At 45.7% G+C, this 12030-nt stretch overlaps 1 protein-coding gene across 2 annotated transcripts in view; it reads left to right on the top strand.

Annotated features, from left to right (window-relative positions):
• PRMT8 (protein arginine methyltransferase 8) overlaps positions 1-9246 on the top strand; it is a 92175-nt gene extending 82929 nt beyond the window's left edge. For both annotated transcript variants that reach the window (XM_025995393.2, XM_025995394.2), the window contains exons 9-10: positions 7451-7572; positions 8344-9246. In XM_025995393.2, the coding sequence (XP_025851178.1) occupies positions 7451-7572; positions 8344-8427 (206 nt within the window). In that variant the 3' untranslated portion in view covers positions 8428-9246. The remainder of the gene's footprint in view (positions 1-7450; positions 7573-8343) is intronic.
• Positions 9247-12030: the final 2784 nt, after the last annotated feature.

Raw genomic sequence — 12030 nt, 5'->3', positions numbered from 1 at the left:
GTCCTCGCATGGCCTTTCCTGTGTGTGTGTGTGTGTGCACTCCTGATGTCTCTGTGTGTGTCCTAATCTCCTCTTTCTAAAAGGACACCAGCCACACTGGATTAGGGTCCACCCAGTGGCCTTATTTTAAAGGCATCTTTAAAGGCCCTGTCTCCAAACATAGTCATATTCTGAGGGACAGGGCCTTAGGGCCTCAGCTCATGAATTGTGGAGGCCACCATCCAGCTCCGAGCACCTCCTCATCCCTGCCCCTCACCTGGCCAACTCCAGCACAGGCCTCATCTCTCCCCTCAGCTATGACTCAAGGCCCTCCTTCACTCCTGGTCAAAGTTAGGCGTCCTTCATGGGGCTCCCTGCCCTCCCAGGCTTCCATCATTTAATCAGTTAGATGGTGTAAAAAAGAGGAGGTAGTATAAAAAGTCGAGGAAGAAGTCCTGCTCCCATTCATCCCAGCCCTGTGCCTCAGAGGCATCACATGTTAATAATTTCTTTTGTATCCTTCCAAATTATTTCAATGGTACACAAGCACATGCATAACTATATACACCTTTTCTTGGCTTTTTATTTGAAATACTTCTCATATGAAGTTGCAAAAATAATTCATAGAGTTCTGCGAACCCTTTACGTGGTTCCCCCGTTGGTGGCATCTTATGTAAGTACAGTACCATATCCAAACTACACCTTTTTTTTAAAACACAGGTAGCTTGTACTAAACACACTGCCCTCTGCCACCTTGTCTTTACTTAAGAATGTACCTTGGAGATCCTTCCACAGACTCATAGACATAGCTAACATATTTTTTTTAACAACTACACAGGATTTCAGTGACAATGATCCTCTTTTACCTGTGTACAGAAGGGGCAAGAGACTTATCTAACCCCTCCCAGAAGGGCTTTTCCCAGAACTGGTGTCTCCTGATCAACAATACCACAATATTCTGGTCTCTATCATCCAGACCAGTGCTGGTACCCCCTGTCTTGGGAAAAAACAGAGACCTCCAATCTGTGTCATTTCAAACTACTACCCTCCTTAGAGGGGCAACAGGTGAGATTGTCTCCCTGGTAGTCAGGTATAGTCAGAAGGGGGAAGAGAGGTTTTACTTGGACCTTGAAGGGTGGGTAAGACTCAGCCTCAGCAGTGGCAGCAAGTGGGAGGGCTGAGGACCATGGCTGTAACTGGAAGCCAGGGATGAAGCCATAGCAACTGGCCCTGCCTCTACTATCTTCAGGACAATGACTCCTCTGGGGCCTGCCCTGCTGTAGGTGATGAGAAAGTGTAGTGAGGGCACTCTGGAAAAAGTTCTGTGTCTATAAAGCCCATAGCTCTCAGTCCATTACTCTCAGCTCTCCCTTCCCTGAGTTTATTTCCATTTCTTGAGGTCAAGCAGACAGCCTGGACCCCTGTCCAGAGACGGCTCTCTGGCTCTGTGGTGTCAGGAACAACATTCCTGATGCCTCCACATGAAGACGGCTTGGTTAATCTCAAGTTCAGAATCAAAGAAGGTGGTCCTGGGCTGTCTCGGGGATGGTGAGGATTTGCCCTCAGCATTAAAGTCTCCAACCTGTTGGTGCAATTTCTTCCTGCTCTGTGGTCAGAGCCACACTGTGGTTCCTCACAAGTCCCTATGAGAGAAATGACAAGGTCTGCATTTCATAGGCTCAAAGACCATGGGTCTAGATCAAGGTCTGAGCTCGCCGGTCTGTCTCTTTGCAGCTATGGTGTTTTGTTGCCTCCTCTTTGCCCAGAACCCCAGAAATAGGGGTCTGAAAAGTCACCCAAAGGTCCTGCAGTCTTCCACTTCCCATGCTTTGGTGCAGAGGTTCTCAAAGTGTGGTCCATGGCTGGCAGCATCAGCATCACTTGGGAACTTGTTAGCAATGAAAATTCTCAAGACTTACCCCAGACCTTCTGAACCAGAAACTCTGGGGTGGGGCTCAGAAACCTGTGTCTTACCAAGTCCTCTAGGTGACTGTGATGCACAAATGCCCAAGAACCACTGCCCTGGCACAACGGCCTGAACAAGGTGATTGTGAATTTGGCCCCTATTGATGCCTTTCTGGGAAGGGAATTCCATCTCCTTGCTATCATAGGCCCTCTTTTCTCATCAAGGCCAATGCCTTCTGGCTGGCGTAGGTCCCTCTTGCTGTAGCATCTCCATAGAGATCAGGGGAAATAACTTGTTTAACCGCTTCCTCAGCCACCTGGGGGAATATCCACAGGAGGTTTTGCTTCCAGCATGTGACAAACATCTTTACCAGGTAGTGTGGGTTTGGTAGTGGCCTTTTCAGACCCTCTGTACTCTGACTACATAGAAAAGAGCATTTGCTTTTTGGTTTTTAAGGCCCTCAGATGCATCGAATTAGATTAATCCTAATTCCTGGTTCATGATATCATTGAGTCAGGCACAGCTCACTTTTTGTTTATCTATTTATTCATATAATGAACATCTGTGAACTCACCACTAAGTCAGTAACTAGAATGTAAATAAAGTATTATTAACTAGCATGCAATAGTAACTAGAAAGAAATGTATTACTGTTATTAGAATGTAAATACATTTGTTAATATCAAGAAATAAACTACTACTATTTAGAATATAAATATTAACTGGAAGTACATTATTAATTAATATAATGGTACCATTTATAATTAACAAGTAAATTAATTCACAGTCACATAATTAATCCTTGTGAGCTCACCACCTAACTAAATGGATGCTCCATCCCATCTCATCATCCCCCCTATGTTGCCTCTAGATGAACATTATGCTGAATAATTTCATGTTCTTTATCCCCTTGCTATTTAAAAAAAAGTTTTATCACATCTATATGTATGTCAGAACACTGTATTGTTTGGTCTCAGCTGTTTTTGAACTTCATGCAGAGTGTAGTCTGCTGTATGTACCCACTTCCCATCGACCGCCTGCCAAGCTTTCTTTCTCAGCCCAGCCACAGCTGGCTCTGGGGGGCCCACTCAAAAGCACATCATGTTGTGTGCAGCTTGAAAACAATCCCTGTTAATGGCTCTGACGTCTCCTCTCTGCAGCTCCAGGCAGAAGCTGCTGCAAATGGGCACAGGAGCCCAGGGGTCCAGGCTGTGCCAGCCAGTGGGCATAGCCTCCCCAGTCCTTGGACACATCCTCAGTGGGTAGGGGCAGGAAGTGGGAACTGGGTCCCTTGGGGCAGTCAGAGTGGGTGGAGGAGCAGTAGCTTGAGTAGAAGCAGACCTGGGTTAGAGTTGTAGTTTTTCTAGGAGTCAGCCAGTAGGGTGGCCAGACATAGGAGATGGGCCTTAAGTAAGTTACTTTCCGGGCCTTGGGCTCATTATGTGTGAAATGATGCAGTGGGACCAAGATACCTAGCAGCCCCTACCTGCTTTGCCATCCGATGACAGTGAGTAATTATCTCAGGCCAAAGAAACTTCTTGGCATGTAGTCTTTCATTCTCCAAGAAGCTTCTGACCCCTTGGGGAATATTGGAAATTTATAGCTAGGAAAAGGACTAAATTTCAGAAAAAGCTACCATCCACTTGGCCACTGAGAAGTGAAACAGGAAGCAGGATTCCATTTTCTGAAAGTGGATTTCCCTTTCAGAAAGCACCAGGAAATCTTGTGAGAGGTCTTTGCCATTTGTTCCTACTGTCCTCTGAGCTCTGCATCCCTGTCCTCGGTCATGAGAACAACCCAGCTACCTGAGTGTCTTCTCACGTAGGCTGCAGGATGTGAGGGGGAGGCAAGGCTGTACTGGTTGCTGTTTCCCAAATTCAGGACCATATGTGGCACATGATAGACATCCTGACTTGATGTCTGTTGAATGAAGGAATGCATGCAGGGGAGCAATACTTGTCCCACTCACTTCAAAATATAGAACAAAAGCTGTCCATAATATAGAGCCCAGAGAGACTGTGAAGGGGAGGGAGAAAAGGGGACCCTGGCATGGGGGGGTCAAGATATTAAGAGTATAAAGATATTTTTGTAATAGGGAAAGCCAAAAGTCAGTTACCTGATCTTGAGCGTTATGGTTGGGGCAGGACAGAGAGGGGGAAAGACTCATTCACTGAGGAGAACTCTAGATGTCAACCACAGCCCTGTGTTGTGTGCTCACCCTTATGCCTAGCACCTTTCTAGATGCTCCCCCAGCATATTCTAGATCACTACAATGAGGCAGCCCATCTTTGCAGGTTAGAGCCATAGATTATGGATAAATAAAATTATATATATATATATATATATATATATGTGTATATATATATATATATATACACATATATATATATATATATATGTGTATATATATATATATACACATATATATATATATAACTTCCCATGACAATTATATGGGAGTTATATTATAATGGCTTATTATAATGGCCTAGCAATACCCTAACATGGGCCTAATGTGTCATAGGTAGAGTGACCATATAATTGATCTTTCAGTTAAGGACACTTTTGACAGTGAAAATGTGAGCTGTTCATAGTTAAACCAGGAAGACAAGTAAAATGGAGCTGTCCTGGGCACAGCAGATTTGGTCACCCTTAGTATGCTCTTTCCCCCTGGTCAGCCCATCTAATCCTCAAAGTACCTGGGGAGGTAAATATCACACCCCACATTCTGCAGATGTAGAAAATGAGCCCCAGGGTTGTAGGGAAAACATATGGCAATGTGGAAACAGGAAACTGGACCTGTTGTTGCCTAATTAAATGTCCTTTCCACTCTTGCCCACCCAGAGATGTTATTAGATGCAAACGAGTGGGTTTGCACAGTGATTTCAACCATGCTGTGTGCCTACAGGACCTGGGTGGGGGGGTGGGATTTTTATGTCTTGACAAGTCTGCCCCCTTTCACATCCCCCACAATGACTGAATTCAAGTCTCCTGGAGTAGAGTCAAGACATCTGAATTTTAATCAGTTTTTCCTGGACACCTCAATGGAGAATTAGTATTGTAAAATTGGTTTAGACAATTTGTCCATAGCTAATGGACCCATCACAGAAATGAACCTTTTGGGGAGGTTCTCAAACTTTTGATGTTGATGGCAAAGGAAAAAAAGTCAATTTCCTCAAACCCAAGGCTGGCATGTTTTTTGGACCACCATCAGGCACACCTAGGCTTGATGCCTGCCAAACCTGAGCCAGTGAAATCTCTGGGACTCTCCTAAGGCATCTGGTTAGGTGACAGAAGGAAGCTGCTTGAGTCTCCTTGCCTGAAGATCTTTAAGAACAGGAGAGACACCTGTCTGAGTGGCGTAGGAGGAAGTATAGGGAAGAGTGCTGTCAGTCATACACTGCCATTCTCTGCACACACCAGAGACTATCTTTTGACAATTTATTTAGGTGTAGTTGGCAGGGAAGGTGCTGGGACAGATGGACTTTCTAGACAGCGGTATGCCTTAGAGGCCATGAAGGCGGGATATGCTTAGGGATCTAGGATCTGAGAGGCATAGACTGCACATTCATGATCCTCCTTTGAGCTTTTTCAAATGCTCAGACTGCTTTTTCCTGGCCATGACCTTGAGTTTGCATTGATTTCCCAAATGCACACATTGAAGGCTATGCAAGTCCTTAACCAAACCACTAACATTTGATCAAGCTAGTTCATTGCAAATGGTGAGGACAGACTCTTCACTACCATTTAAATAGATCTTGGGGTTTGTAAGATCTTAGAGATGACCTGGTCTGACTCAGCACATGATGAATTCTCAGTCAGTGGCTGTTATAGGAACACCTGGAGGCTGGACTTCTAGTAGCTCAGACAAATGTGGAACAGCCCTAATTTTTCCTGATGAATTAAAAATCTACCTTCTAGTAATTCCCAGTGACTCTTTGTTCTACCTCTAATGCCTTATGTAAGGCCACATGTAAGTATTTACATGTGACAGATTTTGAAGTATTTGAAAGGCACTTACTATATTCTCCCAAGTCTTCTCATTTTTAGCTCTGGTCCTAAGCAAAGAGAAAATAAGTATTAATGAGTCCTGCATCCAGGTGGAGGAAGGTAAGATCCTAAAGGGCCAAGAGGAACTTACTATAATGGGTTCTTCTACTAGCTATAGTTTTCAAAGTCTCCAATGTAATTGAACATCTCTGGGTACCTTGAAGCATAACAAAGTGTCTACTATTTGGGTTTTTGCCATTGTTCATTTATTCAGTACTTACAGATCTAGCAAGTGTGGTGGTAGACACTGAGGATATCACAGTAAACAAGCTTGGCATGGTGCCTGTCCTCATGGAAATTTCAGTCTCGTGGAGAAAGCAAACAGCTGGAAAAAGACAAAGGCATTTATGCTACAGTGTGATAGGCACTATGGTAGCATAAGCTCAGGGTGGATCTTCAGGCAAAGCTTCCCAGAGAAAGTGACTCTGAAAGATGAGGAAGAGAAAGCCTGCTGAACAGGGAGGGAAGAATATGCCAAAGACAATTGGTGCTGAGGAAGATGGCCCACAAGTAGGACCCATCATTTGACTGTAGAACATGTAGTGTGCCGAGAGAGTCTGGATGGAATTTAATGTCAAATATGAAGGGGGTGTGCCAGCATCCATGCAGCTTTGGATCATACAGAAAGAGTGAGCTGTGGACCAGTAGTGGGGTTCTTGGATGAGAGCTATCCCTTATTTCCTTTTTTAAAGATTTATTTATTTGAGAGAGAGAGAGAGAGAGAGAGAGAGAGAGAGCATGCACATGTGAATGAGTGGGGCAGGGGAAGGGGCAGACGGAGAAGGAAGGAGAGAATCTCAAGCAGACTCCTCGCTGAGCATGGAGCCTGATGTGAGGCTCCATCTCATGACCCTGAGATCATGACCTGAGCTGAAATCAAGAGCCAGAGACTCAACTGACTGAGCCACACAGGCACCCTCATTTCTTTTTGATCCAGTTTGGAGGACCCCACAGTAGGCTTGGGCCAAGTGTACTAGGTTTGGTTCTAGGGCTGAGATGTGGCTGGGAAAGCTATGTGTAGACTGTGGGTATCAGTGGGACACTGGTTTAGCTATGGAATTTGCATACATGATGTCATTTAAAGGGAGACAGGATGGCCCTACTCTACAAATCTCCCCTTTAAACTGTCTGAACGTCTTCACTCTGTTGAACTAATTTAAAAAACAGTAGCATTTTGAGTTTCATTTGTGTTAATGAGTTTAGTTGGTGAGAGGGTATTCATCCCACCCCCTTGGTGAACTTGTATTATGAGCAACTTTATCTTCTGATTCCCTACTAAAATCAGCAGCCTTGAGGAGATGGGAATTTGATGGAAGAGGAGCACTGGGGCTGAGTGAGGATTCCTAGGGCATGGAGGCAGACTACAGGGGCTAGGCGTTGACCCTGCAAGAGTGCTGGGAGTTGGTTCAGTGAGTCCAAGAAGAAGCCCAGCAACTTCCAGGCAGGGTCTCAGTCTCAGTTCTTCTGGAGATATCTTCTCTGACCCTTCCTTTCCACCTCCCTGTTCTCCCCTCAGCCCCCGATGCCCCCTACACCCACTGGAAGCAGACTGTCTTCTACTTGGAAGATTACCTCACTGTCCGGAGAGGGGAGGAAATCTATGGGACCATATCCATGAAGCCAAATGCCAAAAATGTTGTGAGTACTGAGCCAGTCTCTGCCTGGGCTGGGGTCAGAGAAAGAAAGGGACCCATGGAACTGACTCCTGGGAGCTCCCAGGACCCCCTCACCCAGGTGCTCCGGTGCCTTGTGTACAACCAGACAAGGTCCCAGGGGAGGAGCAGTAGAAAGCCAGGTTTAGATCTGACTGGGTGTTGTTGAAGGCCTCTAGCTGTGGCACCTTAAAACTCAAGGGTGATAGATTTTTCCATAGACCCCACTCTGGACTCTCAGCCTTGAGGACAGCTTCCAATTCTTCATCCGAGGGGCTTTGAACACAGAGGCGGCTGTCATGGGTTTCAGCTCATTTAGAACAAGCCCCACCAGGAAATAGCAGCTTCTGGTGGCCTGGAAGATATTCAGTTCACATTTCTTCAGTGGGGCCTGGGGGGTTGGGGATTGTGTGATTCTTTTTGACTAACCGCGGGTGCAAACATGTGTGTTGAAAGAGTCTAGAGAATGCTTTGAGGGTTGTGCCACAGAAGACTCAACACCCTACTCTGTTTTGTCTCAGGATAAAATCAGAGGGAACATTTCTATATTATAACAGGAAGGGTTTAGGTTAGAAATCAAAGAACTTCCTGTGAGGATAATGAGACACCAGAATAGATTCCTGAGGGCTGTTCGTGGGAACCCCTTGGCTAGAAAACCTTAGAAACACAGTAGTTACCCATCCCTCTGCCTGCAGGAGTGGGTGGTGCCTGCGTTGCTACCGCACTAATGCCGGGACCCTTTGCTCCTTCTTTGCAGCGAGACCTCGATTTCACGGTAGATTTGGATTTTAAGGGACAGCTGTGTGAAACATCTGTATCTAATGACTACAAAATGCGTTAGCACATGTGGGAAGCTGCAGAGAGCGAGCAAGAAGAGAAACTCTTACCTCGATCTGCGGCTCTGTCACAAGGAATACCGTTTGCAGGACTACACACTCGAAAACCAGAGTTTTAAATTCTGCCTTGAAGATTGGTGAACTCACCAGGGCTCCCGTGAGCCCTGCCACTGGACAGAGAGCCTCCAGCTCCTCAGCTCTGCTCTGGGAGCCCTTCACAGAGGCTTTGTTGTCGCCGACAAAGAGCAACCTCCAGTGCTGTGGCTGGGACCCCGAGGATGGAAAAGTACACATGTATACCCATTGTCCTCCTTAACTGTGAACCTCCGGAACTTCCAAGTTTTGCATGCTGCAGGCATCTAGGACAGATTGCTTCACTAGAACCTGGAGACATAGTGTCTTTGATAGCATAAGCCAGATTACCTATCTGTGAGGTGGTGTGTGCGTGTGTGTGCGTGTGTGCGTGTGTGTGCGTGTGTGTACGTGCACAGCATATATATTAGTTTCTTTATCCACAATACCTGCATATGGGTATATTTCTGTGTTCATTCAGGGTGTGTGTGTGTGTGTGTGTGTGTGTGTGTGCGTGTGCGTGTGTGCGTGTGCGTAGAATATCTATTACTCTCAGAGGAGATTCTGTTGCTTTCAAATAGGAATTTGTTTTGTGATTAGTTCTCCCCCTTCCCCAACCCCTACAGATGTTAAGCAACTATGAAATGTTCTCTGTACTAGCTCTGGTCTCCTTTTGACTAGACTGTGGCTCTGAACCCTGAGCATAGTACCACGCACTCTGTTGGCACTCAATAAATGCACATGAGAGCGAAGCGATGGCCTGGCTGTGTTGCTGGTGCTCCGGGGTGGGAGGCATCGGAGGACAGCAGAGGCCACACTGGAATTGAAGATCAAAGGAGCAACAGATGCTGCTCCCAGCTCCCAGAAGGCAGCTCATGGTAGAAGCAGCCATGAAGTCAGGACTGGTCCAACGGCACATTCCCTGCAAACTCTTGGGGTGGGAAAAGGGACTTACGGGTAAGGTGGGGAGATGTGAGCTAACCAAGGGTGCTTTGTGTGTGTGTGTGTGTATTTTTTTATTGGAGTTCGATTTGCCAACATATAGTATAACACCCAGTGCTCATCCCGTAGGTGGCCTCCTCAGTGCCCGTCACCCAGTCACCCCATCCCCCCACCCACCTCCCCTTCCATCTGTATCTTTGGGGTAAATCCCCAGCAGTGCATATAGGGCAGCTCTATTTTTAACTCTTTGAGGAACCCCTACACAGTTTTCCAGAGTGACTGTACCAGTTCACATTCCCACCAACAGTGCAAGAGGGTTGCCCCTTCTCCAACATTTGTTGTTTTCTGTCTTGTTAATTTCCCCCATTCTCACTGGGGTGAGGTGGTATCTCATCATGGTATTGATTTGTATTTCCCTAATGGCAAGTGATGCGGAGCATTTTCTCATGTGCTAGTTGGCCATGTGTATGTCTTCTTCTTCTTTTTTTTAAGATTTTTAAACATTTATTCATGAGAGACACACACACAGAGAGAGAGGCAGAGACACAGGCAGAGGGAGAAGTAGGCTCCATGCAGGGAGCCAGACGTCGGACCCAATCCCAGGACTCCAGGATCATGCCCTGGGCAGAAGGTAAGCACTAAACCACTGAGCCATCCAGGGATCTCCCATGAGTATGTCTTCTTTGGTGAAATGTCATGGTTCTTGTTTTTTCTCTTGTTGATATGATCTATCACATTGATTGTTTTACGAGTGTTGAACCAACCTTGCATCCTGGGGATAAATCCCACTTGGTCATGGTGAATAATCTTAATGTACTGTTGGATCCTATTGGCTAGTATCTTGTTGAGAATTTTTGCATCTGTGTTCATCAGGGATATTGGTCTATAATTCTCCTTTTTGGTGGGATCTTTGTCTGGTTTTGGAATTAAGGTGTTGCTGGCCTCACAAAATGAGTTTGGAAGTAGTCCATTGTTTTCTATCCTTTGGAACAGCTTTAGTAGAATAGGTATTATTTCTTCCTTAAATGTTTGATAGAATTCTCCCGGGAAGCCATCTGGCCCTGGACTTTTGTGTCTTGGGAGGTTTTTGATGACTGCTTCAATTTCCTCCCTGGTTATTGGCCTGTTCAGGTTTTCTATTTCTTCCTGTTCCAACTTTGGTAATTTGTGGTTTTCCAGAAATGCATCCATTTCTTCGAGATTGCCTAATTTATTGGCGTATAGCTGCTCATAATATGTTTTTAAAATCGTTTGTATTTCCTTGGTATTGGTTGTGATCTTTCCTCTTTCATTCATGATTTTATTAATTTGAGTCTTTTTTCTTTTTAATAAGGCTGGCTAATGGTTTATCTATCTTATTAATTCTTTCAAAGAACGAACTCCTGGTTTTGTTGATCTGTTCCACAGTTCTTCTGGTCTCTTTTTCATTGAGTTCTGCTCAGATCTTTATTATCTCTCTTCTTCTGCTTGGTGTAGGTTTTATTTGCTGTTCTTTCTCCAGTTCCTTTAGGTGTGAGGTTAGCTTGTGTATTTGAGTTCTTTCCAATTTTTTGAGGGCTGCTTGTATGGCGATGTATTTCCCTCTTAGGACTGCTTTTGCTGTATCCCAAGATTTTGAATGGTTGTATCTTCATTTTCACTAGTTTCCATTAGTTTCTCTTTAATTCTTCTCTAATTTCCTGGTTGACTCATTCATCTTTTAGTAGGCTGTTCTTTAACCTCCACATGTTTGAGTTTCTTCCAAATTTCTTCTTGTGATTGAGTTCTAGTTTCAAACCATTGTGGTCTGAAAATATGCAGGGCATAATCCCAATCTCTTGGTATCAGCTAAAACCTGATTTGTGACTCAGTATGTGGTCTATTCTGGAAAAAGTTCCATGTGCACCAAGAGTGCTTTAGAAGAGAAGGCTACATGTAGCCTGGAGGGAGACCACGCTCAGGAACAGGAGATTTTCTGGGATATGCATCCTGCTGGGAGGGCCTGGAGAAAGCAGGCAATGGAGGTCTTGGGTCCCTCCCTGGGAAGAGACTGGGGCAGGGTCGGAGTGGAAGGCCAGTGGAGGGATTGTCCTTGTCCAGGGTGCTGAGAGTTTGCAGCACCACATGGTCTTGTCCCTGCTCCCTCACCCCTGACCAGTGGCTGGCCTGGCCTGTCACCCTCTGTGCTAACAGGAGCCCATCCACCTTGAATGGAGCCTTCTTACTAAGCCCAGGGAGACACTGGGTCCTAGGACAGTTCTCCAGGTTCCTCCTGCAGCTCTTTCTCCCAGCATGTTTGGTAAATCTCCAATGCTCTCATTTTCTTCAGCCCTGCCACCTCTCAGATTCTAGATTCTGGCTCCATTGTGGAGAGGGCAGAACCAGATGAGGGATTTCAGTGGCTGGGAATGATAACCTAGGGGAAAGACAGGCCTTACCTGTGGGCAGGGACCCAGACCTAGCTGCCTTGAAGATACAATTGCAAGGAGCCTGAGGGTCTGCCTTTTTGCCATATGGGAAGGAACAGGGCCAGGCTCCTGGGTCATGGAGGTGTAAGCTTACCTCTGCCTTCCATGCCCCATGGACCTTGGGCAAGTCACATCACTTTCTTTATC

This window comes from Vulpes vulpes, chromosome 8 (genome assembly GCF_048418805.1).
Source record: "Vulpes vulpes isolate BD-2025 chromosome 8, VulVul3, whole genome shotgun sequence".
Classification (NCBI taxonomy): domain Eukaryota; kingdom Metazoa; phylum Chordata; class Mammalia; order Carnivora; family Canidae; genus Vulpes; species Vulpes vulpes.
This window is presented reverse-complemented; position numbering and strand designations above follow the sequence as displayed.